General features: G+C 43.1%; 1 protein-coding gene across 12 annotated transcripts in view; it reads right to left on the bottom strand.

Annotated features, from left to right (window-relative positions):
* The window catches only part of LOC148390633 (inositol 1,4,5-trisphosphate-gated calcium channel ITPR1), a 40,403-nt gene that overhangs the window by 10,704 nt on the left and 10,699 nt on the right, over positions 1–19,000 (bottom strand). The window contains exons 14-48 of one of the 12 annotated variants that reach the window (XM_088388457.1): positions 18,801–18,961; positions 18,572–18,713; positions 18,334–18,492; positions 18,052–18,224; positions 17,835–17,954; positions 17,527–17,721; positions 17,203–17,454; positions 16,985–17,126; positions 16,733–16,904; positions 16,463–16,653; positions 16,258–16,390; positions 16,132–16,186; positions 15,899–16,064; positions 15,642–15,815; positions 15,496–15,570; positions 15,287–15,424; positions 15,093–15,218; positions 14,816–15,016; positions 14,489–14,740; positions 14,291–14,416; positions 14,086–14,214; positions 12,772–12,892; positions 12,507–12,691; positions 12,293–12,441; positions 12,111–12,222; positions 11,270–11,305; positions 7,632–7,679; positions 6,528–6,660; positions 6,197–6,238; positions 5,351–5,538; positions 1,405–1,588; positions 1,051–1,304; positions 421–621; positions 224–334; positions 15–110 (exon numbers count right to left, since the gene is read on the bottom strand). In XM_088388457.1, the coding sequence (XP_088244583.1) occupies positions 15–110; positions 224–334; positions 421–621; positions 1,051–1,304; positions 1,405–1,588; positions 5,351–5,538; positions 6,197–6,238; positions 6,528–6,660; positions 7,632–7,679; positions 11,270–11,305; positions 12,111–12,222; positions 12,293–12,441; positions 12,507–12,691; positions 12,772–12,892; positions 14,086–14,214; positions 14,291–14,416; positions 14,489–14,740; positions 14,816–15,016; positions 15,093–15,218; positions 15,287–15,424; positions 15,496–15,570; positions 15,642–15,815; positions 15,899–16,064; positions 16,132–16,186; positions 16,258–16,390; positions 16,463–16,653; positions 16,733–16,904; positions 16,985–17,126; positions 17,203–17,454; positions 17,527–17,721; positions 17,835–17,954; positions 18,052–18,224; positions 18,334–18,492; positions 18,572–18,713; positions 18,801–18,961 (5,142 nt within the window). The remainder of the gene's footprint in view (positions 1–14; positions 111–223; positions 335–420; positions 622–1,050; positions 1,305–1,404; positions 1,589–5,350; positions 5,539–6,196; positions 6,239–6,527; positions 6,661–7,631; positions 7,680–11,269; positions 11,306–12,110; positions 12,223–12,292; positions 12,442–12,506; positions 12,692–12,771; positions 12,893–14,085; positions 14,215–14,290; positions 14,417–14,488; positions 14,741–14,815; positions 15,017–15,092; positions 15,219–15,286; positions 15,425–15,495; positions 15,571–15,641; positions 15,816–15,898; positions 16,065–16,131; positions 16,187–16,257; positions 16,391–16,462; positions 16,654–16,732; positions 16,905–16,984; positions 17,127–17,202; positions 17,455–17,526; positions 17,722–17,834; positions 17,955–18,051; positions 18,225–18,333; positions 18,493–18,571; positions 18,714–18,800; positions 18,962–19,000) is intronic. The other 11 variants (XM_088388458.1, XM_088388460.1, XM_088388463.1 and 8 more) reach the window with 11 other exon arrangements.

Genomic DNA, 19,000 nt, shown 5'->3' with positions numbered 1-19,000 from the left:
TGAAAGTTCCTCACAAGCTCTTTAGGTCTCATGTTGTACAGGATCCTCTCAGCATTTTCGCTGTCATGACGGCTCTCCATAATGGCAAGCAGCAACTTGGACGCGTTGTTCTAAAAGTAAGAAACGACTTTTAAAAAGTAATAAAGGCTTTGGCTTTAATCCACTTTCAATCCAAGTACAAACGACTCCCTTTGCTTAACTTTCCCCGTAGTCGCTTTAGTACCTTGAGCTCCAGCACCAGATCCATCCGCTTCTTTCCGAGCGGGTTGATGTCATTAAGGATCAGAGCAATGATGATATCGATACCGTTGGACTCGTGAGTGGCGATGCAATTCTAAGGCACGTTTGAATAAGGATTGCATATTAATGGAAATTTGATCGTTGAAGAGTTGTCACTTCTGGTGTGATCTGCTGTCTTACCTGGTTTTCATGGCAGGGACCTTGGCAGTACTCTGTGAGGCTCTCTAGAGTTTGATTGATGAGGGCAACGTTCTTTTCATTGATGTACAGCCCTAATAAGCCCAGACCTCCTGTGGTGCTGCCGCAGATGCAGTCCAAGAACTGAAGGGTCTCACACACCAGGTTGTAGTTGTTCTTGTGGTTTTGACAGCGAAGAAAGTTCTGTGGAGATAAAAGTTGTAATCAGAAAAAAAATTCTCATTATTATGAACAATATTATTAACTATTTTAAAAAAAATTTTTGATTTTATAAAGAAAAGGTTATGTGCCATTTTTTAAATTTTATACAGAAAAGGTGATGTGCCATTTTTTTTTTTTATTTTATAAAGAAAAGCTTATGTGCCAAGAGCGTCTATCTAGTAATTGCAACTGATAAAACACAACAGAAAAGCCAGAGGCGAATGCCATATTATTGCCATCTTCATAATCATCATCATCATTATCTCATTACGCTAATGTCAGGTTTAATCATTCCGGGCCATTCCAAAGAAAAGGTGTGAAGAGCCAAAGAGCAAGCAGGTAAATTAAATACCAGTTCAAAGACAGAAGTGAAGTCAAGAGTAAGCGATTGTGCCGCTTGAATGGACCAACCTGCAGGTCACGGTTGTGATTCTCACAGAGTAGCTGCAGGAAACGAAGGATGGGCTGCATGATAATGATGACGTAGCTCATCTCGCCGTCATCCTGATTCTTCTCCCCGGTGCTTGCTTGACCATCTGCTGAGGCGAAGTGGTCCTCTGGGTCGGCTTCCCGCCGATAAGAGTTAAAAGCTTTCTTGGTGGCGGACGAGGCCTCGAGTAGTTGCTCGCGCACTTCTTCGGTCATCACCACTGATGATTCTCTTACTGAACAAATAGAATTATTTCAATTAGAAAAATAATCCCACTGTTGTTAAAATTGAACCCATATTTTCTTTTTGCCCATTTGATTAAATCTAACACAAACCTTTTTTGCGGACCGGAGTGTCTTTGTCCTGGCTGTCATAGTCTCTCTTCCGATTTCCAAGGTCGCTGGTATTTACTGTCACTGTAGCTTTGATCTCCAGCTGCGCCAGCTTCATGCGGTCGTAGAAAACGCGAAAGAACTTTTCAGACTTTTTGTCCTCGGTCAGGCGGCAGAAAAATGAACGCTGGACACACAAAATGGGGGAAAGCATCACAAAGTTGCTACTTTGAGTGTAATACTTGAGTGAGTGTAGAACGTTTTCCACAGAAAAAGCAGATCTTTGCAAATTGAAATAATGCAATGAGACAGACATTTTTTTTTTTTACTTATGCCCTTATTTAGTTTTGGTCAATAACAAAGAATAATAGAATTTTTCAAGGCCCGAAATGTGGATTAGGTAGACATGGTGGCACTCAGAAATGGGGTCATGTCGAATTAGAGCACTTCTACATTATGTAGTGTGTGCCGGCCTGCCTACTAGACTGTTGTTTTGATTATGTAAGAGTTCTTATCTATAGCACCCTTTGCAAAGGCCTCACCCAGCAGAGGCCAACTCACCGCACATGCATGGTGAAAAATGACACAGGCGGGAGAAGCCTGGCCTACTTACACAGAAAAAGAGACGATGGAGAAAAGGGTGAAAGAGTCCAGAGATGAAAAGCAAGACGGAAGGAGTAGGAAAAAATTAAAAAGAGGCGGGGTTGGGAAATCAGGTGACTGAAAATGAGGAAGAGACAGACAATACTCTGTTAGACGGAATCTGGACCAGTGACAATTATGTAACCACCCGTCTTTCCAGGTTGTATGCAAAACTGGGCTAGTAGAGGGAAAAAAAAAAAAAAAAAAATCAAGCATGTGTCAAGCATGAGGTCATCAAATAATCTTGTGAGATGACTTTACATACCCATTCTGTTAAAAAAAAAAAGCACAACTGTGAGCAATTCAGTACTAAAGCAAATGAAAGTAACTGAAAGCCAAGTAAACACACAGTTACAATCAAATCTCTCCTGCAGCCGCCTAAAACTGTGAACTATGTGATTGTGCCCCAAAGCAGATTCCACAGACTCCTCATGCCCCACCCCACCCCAGGCCTCCACCACTAAGCAGGAGCTCTCCTGCACGTACGCACCGTCAACACTCAGGGACAAGCAGATAGCAGACGAAGGAGGGAGGGGGAGTGAGTTGCTGAGCAAAGCCGTCATCCAATAAACAACCTGATGACGGAGAGTCAAGCGAGCGACCGCACGCACCTAACGCCCAGGTGCAGCACATTTACGGCATTAGCGCTTCTCTGCTCATTATAATTAGCCAGCTCAAGCGGGGTAGCTGGGCATCGATTGAACCAGAATGTGCAGAAGCCTTCACCGTTACATATGCCTACACCCTATGCACACCAATTAAAATGACCTAAGTCACGTACACACATTTTCCAGCACAAGCACACACAAGCAAGAGGGTGCACACTTCTTCCACACCCACTGACTTTTACAGACACCCACAAAAGTAGGTCAGCTGTCTCCGGGAACAGGCACATGCCCATGTTTAAAAGACACACCCACATGTCACACAAGCACTCGGAAAGACTTTGCCAAAGTTATGTAATCATAGTTGCATTCGCGTGCTAATGTCACAGTTGAAATACACTATGTGCAGACGGAGATGCGGTCCGGCATCTTGCTTGCACATCATGTCAGTTGGGGTTGCTGAAATAGCTTTTATTTGACAGATGGTGATTGGAGAGGTATACATACATCATTTTAGAATTCTTAATTCATCCAACCAATAGTTTTCATATGTAGAAGCAGACTTGATATTTTTCGGGGGGCACTTTGTGCATTCATCCAGTGTTGTTGATATCTAGCATCCGTGTACTTGTCTGAAAGTCGAACATCGATACCAGTCTTATTTCAAGGTATCGGTACTTTCGACGGTGGCCGATACCGATATTATCCGTCCTTTGGTGGTCATTTTAAATTCAGGAACTAGAAATTAAGAGACCAGGAAATTGCCATTAATTTCATGCAATTTTTAACAAAACTGCTATACTGAATATATACGTCTTTCTTTAAAATGATCTGTCATTTTTTTTATGGGAGGAGAAATTTCATGTGTAAAAATACTAGCGGTATCGGCACTTGGTATTTGACTCGCATGCATTACTCATTCAAATGTTGTTCTACTAGTACGTACACTAATAAGTTTTCCTACTTGTGCAAAAATGTCATGAAAAACTGCAAAACATGGGAAAAAACATGAGTAAAAGTGGAGGAGGAGTGTATTCGTCCAAGGACCTCAAGGTGAATGAATACTCCATTGGCTTTCTGTACAGCGCAGTGCGATACTAACTCCTTGCACAGGGCCCCATCTGTGTTTGCATAGCAATGACAAGGATACCCCAATGAGATGAAGTGACGTGATGGATGAAGTAACAGCGGTCAAGGAGAGGATGGAGAAAGACTAAGAGCAGAAAAAGATGGTAAGCGAGAGAGAGGAGAGGGACAAGCATCCCAGACCCCGCCTTGTGCGGTGTTGGGAAAACACAGTCTGTCTGTATCCATGGAGACAAAGTCTGATTGGAATGAGACAGAGACGAGAGGTGCGAGGTGGAGGCGGTCCGCTGAAAAACAAGGTCATAGCGCTTCCCTTTCTCTCCTTCCGCTCTGCGACTTGGCATCAACAAAGGGATGTTATGTAACAGCTATTTATACTCGCACTCCCGTTCCCTCACCCCCTCCCTCATGTCGCGCATGCAGCGCCACATGCAAACCAAAATGGAGCAGCTCTGCCTTCTCCTTGGGCTCCGTCGGCCATCTTTGAGTATTTACAAAATGAGAGCACAACTGTTATTTTTCGGGGACTTTTCACAACATTGGCGAACACACACCTGCAATGCGTGTTGTTGCCAGGAGGTCAGGAAGAGAAATGACAATTTGTCACAACACTTCACAAGCCAGGAAATTTAATCAAAGCTGGAATGTGTCAAAACAAGTCTGAAAAGTTGTCAAGTGCACTCGCTTTTGTATGAAAACATTTGCTGAAGGAGTACTCGGGTCGGCTGTTTATTTCGGTGTGCTCTGAAGGTCATGAGTAAATAGTTAACTGTGTCGCGGGAGAACACCGTGCAAGAAGCGTGCTCAACTTGACGGGTCAACTGAAACCAAAGGTTAACTTTGGCTAACCAAAGCTGAAACTTTTCTTTCGGGGAAATAATGTGAGATTGTGAAAACAGGCGAGGCTTAGGTAGACTTGATTTGGTTGGGTGACGACACACTGTTTGCACAGAGTGGAGGTTTTACAATTAAATAGCTACCTCATGATAAATGTTGACTGGACGGAAGAAAGTGGGACTCTTGAATCCCTCTACTGTGTCCCCCTCCCCACCTCCACCTTCTCTCCCCACTGCCCCACTTCCGGAGGCCCAGATGACCCACTTTAGACCGGCAAGAGAAGTCAAGGGAGCGGGAGAGTGAGGCGGAATGTTTTGAAGCCTGAGACATTCCTCATTGTTCATTCACGGAGGCTTTATGTAACAAGGCCATCACGTGATGCAGCAGTGCCGCAGCCGTGGGAAGCCAAAGCATTATCTCCACCGCGGCGGCTTCTTTGCTCTAATCTGATTATGCGAGCCCCGTGATTGCACAACAACCCCATAGATGGGCCGACTGATCACAAGACACACTTCAACGGACAAACAGATACTTAATTGGGACAAACGAACGAAGAGACAACCAAGACGCGCACGACTGAAATATAGAGGAAACTTAAATGTAATGAAGTGGCTTTGGAGAATTAAAAATCGCACAAGGTATGGCAGGGTCTTCCCTAATGTAACATTCATGGATGCACACTGACCCATATACTCCAAGAACTATGCATTAGACAGCAGATCAACAAGCTGTGAAAATCTTAGTCACATGACTGGCTTGTGGACTAAGGTTGGACTGACCTGAATGGTGGTGTTGCCGCCCTCCAGCAAAGCAATAGCCAGCAGAATGCTTTCCTGGAAAACCCGGTCACTGGTGGTGTTCATGATGAGGTCAATCACCAGATCAGAGGCTCCCTCTTTGTCCAGGTGGCACTGGACCTCCGCAAGGCTCATTTCCCCACGACTCAGGCCCCCAGGGCCACCCAGCACTAGAAAACAGTTCAGGTCAATATGGGCAAAACAGGCATGTGACTGCAGTTCGTCAGAAGAAATCTATTAAGTCTAGCAAATTTTTCGCAGAAGCCACGTTTACTAATTCACATATAATTGTGGTTAACCCACAGTTAATTACATTAAGACTTGCTATACAAATTGGTATAAGTGTAAATAGAGGCCCCTGTCTTAACATTAACACAGGTATTAAGACTCCTGGATCAGATAAATAAAATTCAGCACGATCAATAATTGAAATACAGTATCATAGCAAGCCTAAGTGTTCATGGCCAATGGTAATACGAGTTGTTTCCTTTTTTTAGGTGGAGGATTTTCCCTAATTACAAGACATATATTAACAAATAATTATTTCGTTTTTTTTTTTTTTTTTTTTAATAACCCCCCCCCAAAAAAATGCACGTGACGATAAAATTCCCACTGTGCAGTACACATGCGAGAGAACACTGGGTATTTCTGTATCAGGTGGAAAGCAAGTTTACACAGGTTTTGTGCATAGACATGCAACAAAGCACATCACGCAAGTGATGTTTCCAGAACCATTCACCTCGGATCACATGCCAGTGATTGTAAACACCGTTTTATTGTGACTGCCCAAAACAAGACATCGGTAGGTTATTCTAAAATGAGTCATACGCGTCATGTCGAGATGGCCTGCGTTGGTATTTTGACTGCAGCCTGTAAAACAATGACCGTGTTATCAAAGTGTGGTCGTGATAAGTGTGTGGCGCTGGTCATGCTCAAAGGGCAGGCCTGCGCACAACTTTGAGAGTGATAAGAGCTCAGGGTCAGACAGATAGCGAGCGCCATCCTTGCCTAACATGCTAAGAGACATTTGTTTTACTACAACGACATCAGGCGTACATATTTTGGTTGAAGATAAGGAAACATTCTTGATGGATTAGATGGCTGGTCACACAACAGACGGCGGAATCAAAATGTTTTCATTGATTTGGGTGTTAACCACCTGACTGCTTTTTGCTGGGTCCTACGGGGCTGAGGGGGCCACTGCCGAATGACGTCAAGCTGTCCCTCCGCCCACCGCTGCGATGGAAGTTGCCATAGTAACGGTTCACCAGAATCTGCCTCAGTGCCTCGCCCTATCAGAGGCGGAGAAAAGGAAAAATGCAATGACATGATTGCAGCCATGTGGCAGGAGTGTGGCTGGTTAGGTAACAGGGGACAGTCATCATTCCTTTTGTGGACTGGACCTTCATCACAACAAAATATCGTCAACACAGGAACAGGAACTAACATTTCAAAGGTTTCAACATAATCAAAACTCACGTCATTTACCACCCACTGGACTAAAAGGGATGATTGCTAACATCAGTGACCCAGTCGAATGACATTTAAGGATGTGCTTTTTCACTAAGATAGACCTGAGGCCACATTCTCTCTCTCTCTCTCTCTTACAGTGTGACTCATCAACTGTTGAGCATTAAGCAGCACGATTTTCCTGTTGTCATAGCAACAGCAGCTCGTAGCTACCTGATGAGACCTCCCATGGGACGTGACGGAAATGAAAAATGACGTGTGCATGATTATGTGACAGGTCTGTCAAATTGCGCAGTGCTCGATAGATTATTACACTAGACCTGGTTCTCAAGTTAAATTGTGAATTTATTGCTTTTTCAACACAGGTTAGATCGTCTTGCGACTTTTTCCAGTCATTTTTCTCACTGATATAAATGTTCCAGATTTTGTTAGCAAATGTTTTGTTTTTGTATTTTTCTCTGGAGTTTAATCAGTGACATACTACCAAATTGCTGCGCTGCAGATGAAACTGATACTAGCTGACTTGACTCAAGCTGGAGTGCAGCTGCTGACTCTCACAAACTTGTCTCATGATTTTGTTTTGTTGTCGAGTTTGCCTGACCTCTTCCTTTCTCTGAGAAGAAATTGGTTATGGATGATGGCGCCTTCACAAGAAGGCTTTATTTGAAGCTTATCCAAAAAGAAGCTGCCAATGCACAGAACGTCCTTGGCTAAATTTCTGCAAAATCAAAATTGTGTGGGGTTTTTGAGATTGATGATTTCTTCACATCTTGCTACATCTACGTGTACGTACCCTTTTCTGGTCCTCCAACAACTTCTCAGGCTGGTTCTGATCCAGCTGCTGGGTGCAGTGATGAAAGTTAGGCCAAACAGACGCAAGCACATGCATTCAATTAGAAGACACAGCACAAAAAAAATTAAGTCCATGCAAAAGGCCATGCAAAGGTCAACTGAGAGTGAGCCATCATGCGTATGGTACTAAAAATTATATACGACACTGCTGAACTATAGGAATATGTGCGACTTTTAAATAAAATGTAAAAAAAAAAAAACTTTTATCTTGTTTCACAAATCAGTCACTGTGGTCCCTATTTTCCGAACCAGGGAATCAAGTGGGCTGTGTTCACACCCACAACGGCGCAAACGCCTAGGTCCTCCTGTACCCTTCCAGGAAAATGCTAAAAGAACGAAAACACCACCCACAAGAATAACGTCCCATAACTTTACTTTCCAGCTCACTGCCACAAGCCATTTAGACAAAATTATGATGTTCACTCAAAGAAACTCTTGTTGCTTATTTTAAATCACGGAAACACATTTCTGATTGACGTCTACCTATGCATGGACCGCAAAAAAGGTGAAGTTAGTTGATACTATAAAAAAAGTACAGCAAACAGGGATAACAAAAAATGCAGACGTCTGCAAAGCCAACACTACAAGAATTAGAGAATAAGAACAAACACTGACTCAAACAACTTCACCTTTAAAAGTCAAGGATGAGTAAATCCAATGATCAGGACTCACAAAGTTCAGAGAATGGCTGGATGAATAAAGGTCCGGTGTTTTCTGCATTGTGCATTGTTTGCGAATGCAAACACGAGGGATTCGGATTATAAGATGCTTAGAAGTATGATTATTTACCGTGCAGTAGGTACAATAACATGACTCAGAGTTCTAAGAGGAAATGCTCAACATAAACAGTTTAGTTAAAAAGCAGGGGCAGGCAGGGGAGTTAGGCTAGGCAAGGGGCACAAGGGGTTAGAGTTACATAATCAATCCAAAAGAAACCAGGTCACTAAACCAGTGACACAGAACCGCTTAGAGCAGCCATCTGTCACCAAAACACAGAGTAGAAGGCAAAACAACAAACACTGACACTTTCACAACTCAACTTGTCAGTCCAAGTCAAAATCAGGAGCCAATTATGCCACTGTTGAGTTTTCTTGAGCTGTGCCGTGGTGGTATAGCACAATAATTTAGAATTTTCGATTTGAGGGTATTCCACTTCATCCCAGTCAAATCTCATCAGCAGCATTAAGTTGGAAGTTCATTCACATCAGCACCAGGTATACCAAAGTATATACTAAAGACACCCCATAAAAACTAGAAAAAGCTTATTGGGCTAAGGGCATTCACATAAATACAGAAAGTAAGATGTGAAAACACTATTTTAATTAATAAACACTATTGTTCTTACTAATGTTTTGGTCTCATATGCACTGTTATATTAAATGTTACGAGCAACTAACTTGTGTAAAAACTACAACCAAGTCAATGGCTGCCACATCAAACCCAGGAGCAGCAAATGTAGCAAAGACGGATATATAGTTGATGGTCGTAAGTCAGACCACAAACACCACGGAGAAACCCCTTGACAGCTGCCACATCCGCCCTGACTGCATCACATTCTACCAAACTGGAAATTCCCCGGGACAAACCCCCTTTGGTTACAATCACAACACTCAGTTTGACAAAATGACGTACATGTGACAAGCATGTACAAAATAGGCCTTTGAAAGTAGCCAAACAAATACATCTTTGTGTGCTGGGGCTGAGACACAGAAGCACTTGGTGTTCACAGCTAGCCTGCTTCCTATGGGCACTGCAGCTGACCTGCACTGCAAAAGCCAAAGTGGAAGAATCAACTTAATGCAGCAAAAATCTCGTAGAATTTTGAAAACCAGATCCCATGATATGTTTAGGAAGGAGAAGGGAGGTGAAAGGCATGAAGCATGACTTACTCTAAATGAGGGCTTGCGTAATAGGACCGTGACCACGCATGCACACGCTCGCATGCACACGCTCACGTGCACACGCACACACATACAGACAGTGTCGAGGGAAACTTGGTTTACTTATATAAGTCTGAGAGTCCATGCCCGTGACATTTGGCAATGACGTAGGAGCACCAACACTGCCAATGTTGCTGTGGCAGCTTTGTAAACTCCCAAAATCTTTCAGTACTTTATATTAAATAGTATTACATACATGTTTTTTTTTTTATTCACACAATTCTGCCCTCATTTTTTATGGTGAGTCAGGAAAGTTCAAGGAGTTGTACCACAAAGACATATTTTCCCTTTTGGAAGAAATTCCCCTGGTGAGTTTATCAAACTTTCACTGCCATGTTTTTATGCGTTCCTGAAAGAATTCTTCCGGGATACTCGTCATGAAAAACCAGTCCTTGAACCTTTCTAAAAATAATATGTAGACATTATTCTTCCACATGCACATAGTCTGTTTACTACACTACATGCAAGAAGTCAATTGTGTAGGAGCAGCAGGGAGAATTTAGTATACCAGAGTTAAATAAAGACTTGTGTCACAGGTTAATAGCAGGCTGAATGTGAAAGAAGAGATTCCAAATATGCAGACTGACACATGGAGGGACAAATACATTTCGGCACCACTGCCATTTTTATGTCCGTGACAAGAGATACAACACATGACAGGTGTGCATGTGGTAGTGTGTGTAGGTGTGTGTTGGGAGGGGGGGGAATAAACTCTCATGCCCAACTGCATACCCTGCACATCCTCATAAACCCATTTTTAGAGACAGGTGCCCCCCCCACACACACACATACAAACACATGCACACACAGACACACTAAATGGCTCCAGCTCACTTCTATCCTCCACAATTGTAGCTGAAGGTCAAACAGCAGCGGAAGGGCTGAGTTCCAGGAAAGAGAGAGAGGGGGGGAGATGCCGGGTTCTTATGTAACCTTAGGCCAGAATTGGAAGGGGCCCAGGAATCATGCAGTTTGCAGGCAGGGAAACTAGGACACAACCTCAATGACTGCTACTGTCGTCACACTTGCACACATCACATTAATACGTGCATATGGCACGGCACGCACACGTACACACACGTTCATAGTGTCCCCTATCGGCACTGAGAGGACGTGCAGGGGGAAACACCCAACTCATGGTTGAACACGGGCAAGGAAAAGAAACACCTGGATGAAGGCCTATGGGAGCACTTTGCATTCTATTGCTTCTTCACCATTATCAATTGATAGCACCTCCATTTATAACTTGATCAATACAATTTTGCACGTCTGATACTTTGCTTGATCATATTTTATAGCCATCTATTATTTGCCGGCAAGTATTGGGCTATGGGATTGTTTACACAACAATAAAATGATTTAATTAAAACCCAACATAAAATGACTGTTTACAGTGGATACATACTTGTGTAATGTTTGTTAATCTGGCAAGTAAACCACACACAAGTAAATTACTAAACACACACACGCACGCACACACATACACACACCTCCCATTTTGTACTATTGCGACATTGGCGCTCATCCCTGGAATCAGTCTAACTCGAGCACTCAGCCACGGAAGCAGCTAAAGTCAGTACGGTTACAAAAGAAGCTACAAGAACCGAGGACACAAACGGATAAGTAAAAAAGAAATAACCTTAGGCATATCCATCTCATCATCAAAGGCCCTGAGCTGAAAGAGAGCAGAAGGTTTGCGGGGTTAGATAACAGGCCGGGAAGCGCAAGCAGAGGTCAACAACACAGCGTGACATGTTAGTTAAGTGAGTGATTTGGAAAAGGTCCTCCAATCTGGTCGCTAGTAAAAGAGGCTTTGTGAATGCATGCGACCTGCTGTTTAAATTTGTCACATTTGGCAGAGGGTTGGCTGAAAAGATATCAGAGAGGGTCTTGATATGTGACAAAAATCCAAGGGCAGAAAACCCTTCAAAATAGGGGAAATAATTGGATTGTTAGACCCGTTAATACACAACGATTTGGAATATACTTTGTAGAAACATCAGCACTCAAAACCAAATATATATTTTTCATGGTTTCATTCAGATTTGAGTAATGGAATAATTCTTGTGTCGGGGGCCTAAACCGATCCCTTTTTGTGCATCATTACATAACACCATGGAAATGTTTTAGGCCAACGCTAACTTTGTTGATTTTATTTGTCAGAGCTATTAAATTTTAGCGAGCATTTGAATAACTGTCAGAACAACATTTACTTTTTAGCTAAAATGACAAACAGTAAATGGCTCCCCTTGGCATGCATGAATATTTAAAACAGGAAATTTAATTTGTGTATCTATAGAGAGACAATATAACACAATATCTGTGGCAAAAATTCAAATGCATTCCAAACTACACTGCGACATTTCGAAAAAATATATATGAAAGACCACTCATGTTCGCTTGAGAAAAAAAATGATATTAATTCTCGAGTGCCCGAGTAGAGAATGGTGGATCTGGTGAGTGTGGTGTATATGACCTACCTTCTCTCCATAACCACGGTCTTTCGTCATCATCTCTCGAAGTGTCTGCAGAACTTTAATGCACAGTCTCTCCTCATTTTCCTCCAGCAGCTGCTTGGTGTGCTTGATCAGCCTACACAAATACAACAATTAATATCTTTGATTTCTCCCTCAATCCAAAGTAATGGGAATTAATGTCTTACTTGCAGATGAAACCTCCACTTTCACACTTTTTGCGCGACTCAGTGTTTTCTGGGAAAAGCAGCTCAGGTCGATGCAACACATCCACGAGGACGGACAACTCGGCTTGGACCAACGGACGGAGACGGTCCTCCAGCGCTGACACGATGTCCTGCGTTCCGCACAAAAGTTGTTAGCACTCGTTCGAATCAGGTCAAACCGATAAACCCGCCGTACCTGCAGCCGCTCGATGATATTTCTGTAGTCCCGTGACGCTGTCACTACAGAGTCTCTCCTGGCGGCGTTACGAGCCGACAGTCTCCAGCTCATTGCCGTTTTCTGCACAATGTTGTTGGACTTCACAAACAAGTTGTTTACTTGGTTGTCAAGGTCCACGGGGATGGCGATGGCTCTACCTTTGGCTGGTGGGGATGCACAAATGTGAATGGGTAACTGATTTTCATGGCAGGCAATTGGATTTTTTACTAGGTATTCAGCTTACCAACATCTGACAGGACTTTGATACAATTTTCCACGCAGCCTTTCTGGACAGGGAACAACCAGTTGCAGTGGTAGACCCTGAAAACTGCCTGCAACAGCTGCACAAAGACTGGCTGTCTGGTCTGAGAAGAAGAAAAACAACAGAAGCAAGTCCTTTCTTCACATGATGATCAATATTGTTTTTCTATAGCACTTGTCCCCATTAGGGTTGCTAATCTTAGTTGACTTTGGGTGAAAGTAAACACATTCTATTTGTATTCCATAATAATATTTTGAGGGGGGGTAATTTAGTGGCACTATGCTAGTGTTCCACATGGCCCTGAAGTCCTGAGAAAGCACACACCTAAAAACCCAAATCATGGCCATGCACAGACAGACGCTCATAGAAACACGGACATTTGTCAAATCAACGCCTCTTAACAACATTTACAACACCGACAGTACGTGCGCTCCACCCTTATTGACAAACAAATACCTGGAATATTTTCCCCAATAGAGAAGCCTGTGGCAGAGAATACAAGCAGGAAAGAAATGAAATATTACAAATTGTGACATGCAGATGCTAGTATATGGCAGTACGTTCTAAATACAGTCATTGGTAAATTCGCCATAATTATCTAATGGGTGCCTGTAGATGAACGCTGCTCATCTGTGCTTGCGAGTCAAAGTCAAAAAAGACACTGGCTGGAGTTCTTGAATCTCACCAATCTGCCTGACATCGCTATTATCTAAGGTAACTTCAACGGACTGCACTGTTCTAATCTAAACATCAGAGCGGGGGGCTATTCAGTTACAATTACGTGAGGGGGAGCTAATGGGCAAGTACTTGCAGCCATACTTACATTCTGTCTGATGGCTGTCTGGAGCACAGCACAGACATTAATAGACTGGAGGTTGTGCAGCCGTTATTAAGCGAGAGAAAAACATAAATCTAATCTAGCAGTGCGTCTCATGTTAGCCGTGCTTCTTGGAAGTCATTCACCCCTCTTAATGATAGATATCTGAGACTGGGAGAAACAGGAGAGCAATGTCTGACATGCCGGGCAGGAGGATCCGTGGGTTAGCGCAGGACAGCAGGGACTTCACCATTCACTTTTAACAGTCAGCCATATCATGACGTGAAATAAGATAATCTAACAAGATTTACTGCTCAAGACATTTCACATGAATGTTTCATTTAGGAAACATTCATATCAATATGCAGCATTTTATTTCTATAGTAAAATTTGGACAATAAAATCAAAATAAAAAGAGATTTTTTTTTCAAGTACTACATGGAAACATTCACGTTGTTTGCGTGGTTCTAATTTCATACCTGCAAGGTGGTGCTCTGGTCAGAAAAAGGCGAGCTAAAAAACGTGGTGACAATACTCATGACTGTCTCAGTCACGTAACACTCCAGAACGGTGTCGGCGTGCTTGCGATCGCTTGTATTGTTGCAAATCTGCAAAAAAAAAAAAAAAAACCATATTTAATTGATGCACCATTGCTTTCCCGATCTATTCAATCACGTTACCTACTCTGCAAATGTCAACCAGGAAGTTCTCAAAGAGTTTCCACATGTGGTTGGAAGTGTAAATTTCCTTCATTTCAACTTCGGTGTCCACATAGCAATGGTTGAGGAAGTTGATATAGGCAATTTTGACCTGATGTGAAATGAGACATTGCAGTTTAATAATTGGCGGGAGAAGAACTTGTTAGATTTGCATTCCACTCACCTCTGGGATGCAGTCCTCATTGGTCACCACTCGCACGATGTCATCCAGCGGGAGCAGCGAGTTACATTTGATCTCCGTGTAGACGTTCTTGCCCTCCGTGCAGACGGCTAAAAGTTCCACCAGGTGAATATGGTACATCAGTGGACTGTTCTCATCCATGCGATCCCGCTCCGACCGCATCATCTGCACCAGTGTTTGAAAGGAGGCGCGATCATTGTAGAAGACCAAAACGTCTTCGCCCGCAGTCACCAGCTGTGAAACACAACAACAACAGACTTGAGGACAAAACATCAAGTCAGATGCTAACAGTTGCAAACGGCGCATCACCTCGGCCATAACGATGTCCTGACACTTTTTGATGAACTTATTCTCTGCTTTGACGATTGTCTGCAGAAATTTTAAGTACTGGACGTTGCGTCCGTGTGTTTCGATGCAGTGGACAAAGTGTTGGACCACGCGCTCATTGATTTCACTGCACAGCTGGAAGTTGTTCATGAAAATATGCTGCATGGTGATGGCTTCCAAAATCTGAAGAAAAAAACAACAACATTGCTGCTTGAATGATTTTAAACCATGACTTGCCTTTAGTGCATTAATAGCCCACCCCAGGGTTGAGGAAGAGATTAATGTGCTTGTGAAGCAGAGCTTGGTTCTGCTGGTTCCCGGCACAGAAGTTTTGTAGGAACTGATGCGCTAACCGCATGATATCCTGCATGCGTAAATCTTCACCCTGGAATGAAAAAAAAAAGTTGGACTTTTTTATTTAGTCTTGCAAAAGATTACTCAGTAGAATTTCACCTTCTCATATGGGATCTGTAGCAGCTCAAGGACGACGGCATGAGCCCCCATGTTCCTTAGTAACCTCTGTTGCTGCTTCCTGCTCTTCCTACCTGAGTGACCCTCCTGGACACAAAGCCTACAGAGGCGCAGGAGGATCTAATGAAGAACAGAAAATATTAAGACGTGATCACCATTTAAAAAAACAGCAACAATTTTTGCTGGATTACCTCTTTTACCACCCTGTAATTGTAACTGCTGGTGCTCTCCGGTTTGTTTGGCTTGTCGGCTCCTCCAGACTCTCCCTACGATAGACATAAAAGAGCAAGGTATTTAAGAATCACATGTGAATTTTATCCATGCTTCTTCTTATTACCTTTTTATGTTGAGACTCAGTGGCCATCCCTTCTCCTGTATCCAAGACCTCATCTGGACCCTGCCTTTTGTACACCCATAGCTCAGACTTCTCCACAATGGAACGCAGTTGGTCCAGGTCAAACTTAATTTGTTTGTAGTTCTCCACATCTTGACTGGTGACTAGCAACTGGACCTGGTGACAAGTTCAAAGAGGAGGACTGTAAAGACCAGACAACCGGAGATACACAGACACTTTTGTATGATGTACGACAATACCTGCTTGAATGCCTGAAGGACCTCCTGCCTTTGACTGAAATGCCGAAAAAGCAATTGGAGGGCCCGAGAAACCAGAGGGGGATAGTCGTGCATGGTCAAGTGAAGAAGGACTCTCAGGAAAGTCCGTCCCCCGTGATCGTCCAGATCCAAAGGAGTGTTCTCTTCACTGGCCGCACAAAATTACACAAAATTACCGCTTTGATTTGTGATTGCGATCCTCAAATTGTGATTACCTTCCACCAAATATCCCTTCGGCCTGCTCTTCTATGTGCTCGAAATCCAGTGCTCCTAAAATGGCACAACTAAGTGACGTCATTTATATCTATGTGTGTTGGAGACAAACATTCATCTCATCTCACCTGGCATATTGTTTGGACCTTCAACTGTTCCAGTTATGGATAACTCACTTTGGGAGTTGCTCTCATCAAACTCCCTTTTAAAGATGGACAGCAGACAGGAGATCCTGTAGTCCAGGCGGACGTTTAATATGAACTGTGTAGAAGAGCAAATCATAAAATTAGCTGTTTTTATTTTTGGAGGTCATCGCCATTGCTTGTCATGTACCTGTAAGATCTCAATGATCTTCAGCTTGGTGTCCATGACCAAAATGTCTTGTTTCTCCGGTTCAGTCTGAGTCTTGACAGCGCTTCCGTTGGCGGTACTATTTGATGTTGTGGGTAGAAAGCCGCCGCCTCGAAGGACCACTTGTGACATCAGCTCCCCAACGCCATGAATGGACCTCATCACATTACTGCCTGGAAGAACATACAAATAAATTCAAAAAAAAAAAAAAAAATCTGTTGTTAGTTAATTTGCCCTCGTAAGGATACTCACCCATTCCGGGTTTCATACCTTTGCTCTCATCTCCCTTTTCCAGCTTGTTGAAAGAGAAAATTGTGCTCACATGGACACAATCTAGAATAGCTAGAAGGATCTTGGTGAGTCTTAGTAAATCACTGAAGTTATAAAAGCCAAAATAAATCAGATTCCTGGACAAATTCACCACCTTAAGAAAAAACAAACAAACAGGAAGTGATCATTTTATTTTTATAATCAGAATGTGTGCTATGATGTGGTCAAACTCACCTCAAAGGTGAGTTTATTCTTTTCTTTATCTGCAAAAGGAAAACTCTGGCAAACCACATCTCTGAGGTAGTTCTCGACAAACTCCATCGTCTGTGAGAATCGCTCCTTAATTTCATCTTTGGATGTGCCGTCGTTGTCGTAACTCCATAGAAAACACATCAATACAATGAATACACACAAAGACATGGCGACGTGCACATTTATGCCCATCAACTCACTCGTCGATCGCAATTTTCGATGGGATCTCTGACCACAATCGTGCGTATTTGACGGGTGTGACCTGTTCCTGGGGATCGCGATCTACGTGCATGTGCAGCATCATACGGCAAAACGAGGCTCGCAGATCATAAGGCAAGTCTTCGTCTGACATGCAGCGCAAGATTAAATCGACATCCAGCTGGCCGGAGATCTTGTTAATCGCCAGGTACTGCCTGTCCAGACACATCCTGGCAAACAAATTCAGCTGGTACCTGCCAAAGAACAACAATGACAATAAAACTGAGCTTTTTTTATTTTTTTTTAAATCAGAAGGCCAGAAGTACCTATAGTAACTGATGACCTCCTGGTCCTCCTTTTGACCCTCCTTGGCATCCTGGGCCAACTCCCTGATGCTTTTGCTACGGATCTCTTTATTACTGTCCTTCCAGAATAACCACACTTCCTCCTCATCTTCCTCCGACTCCTCAGAGTTGTCCCCGAGCGCTTCCCCTTCAATCTCAAATCTTGACAGCACTAGTCTGCAGCAGGAAGGGTTGGGGAAAGGAAAAAAAAAAAAAAAAAAAGATACATTTCCTAGAAAATGATCAAGCTGGGCTATTTTGGACTCCCTTTTTGAGGAAAGAGCACTTACTTAGTTTCAATTAGTATGTCTCCGTTAGCGGGATCCAGCACAGCATTGCAAATCAGCTCTTGCGTCACAGGAATGGATTTATTCATGGACACGCATAAGTCCGACAAGTAGTCCAAGAACCTAGACAGAAGCACAAGATATTCAACAATCAACAACATAAATCATTCATTTATTAGAATCAAGTCAATGGTTCGTCACGCAAAGCAGTTTTACCAACCTGGGCTCACGGTTCTTGCGGACCAGGCTGACAAAGGTGTCAATCTCTGCAGCAGTAATGTGCTTCTCCAGTAACTTGCGGTTGTTATGGAGGAGAGCTGTGATAGTGTCTTCTGCCAGAACATCATAGCCGATTTGTTTCTGCATGAAGCGAAATTGCTTGGCAATATACTCCTGTGGATGCAAACAGGCAGACAATGACATCAAGATTTGCAAAATTTGATTAGTGCCGCTACACATGTGAGTTATTTCACTTGCAAATCAAGAACCGCTAGACCTCTACCTGGTTCTTGCGGTAGTCCTGTTGGGAGTGACGCAAAACCCGGTAACACAGTCGGCAGATGTGCCGGAAGGGGGCGTGGCGCTGGTCGGCGAGTTCCTCCAGTCGAAGCATTGGACCATCGCCACTGTCAGTAAAAGGGGCTTGAAGCAGCTTGAAGATCTAAATCCAATAAAGGGTTCAAACATGTCTACAAAAGTCTGACAAGAATTTCTATGACGTGCTGAACTAATATTGTTACCTGTTTGAGAATATTCTGTTCTCTCATGAGTTTCTGCCTTTCTCGGTTTGGTTTGTTAACTGTGATCTCGAGAACATCTTGTCCATTGTTGGGAATGTCAACAACAAAGAACACCAGATCTTCTAGAAGTTTTGTAACTGCTCTGGTTTTTCCGAGAAAGAGAGGGGAAAAAAAATAAATAAAAAATCAACCTAATTTCAACGAACAAATAGCAGCTTTGACTCGGTACCTCCTTTCGTTTTGGGTGATGGTGCCTTTCTCGAGCTTTCCAGCGATAGACGCCAACACTTTACTGGCATCGTTGGCAAAGTCGAGGTCTCGCACTTCAGCTGGGGAAACGGGCACAATCGCAAAGGCCTCTTTGTCCTCTTTCAGTGTGGACGTGCCAATCTGTGATTTGCAAAGGAATGTCAGAGACAAATATGGACT

Source organism: Syngnathus floridae, chromosome 11, assembly GCF_059516105.1.
Source record: "Syngnathus floridae isolate MCC-2025c chromosome 11, RoL_Sflo_1.0, whole genome shotgun sequence".
NCBI classification, from domain to species: Eukaryota; Metazoa; Chordata; class Actinopteri; order Syngnathiformes; family Syngnathidae; genus Syngnathus; species Syngnathus floridae.
Note: the sequence above shows the minus strand (reverse complement) of the source record. Positions and strands in the feature narration are given on the sequence as shown.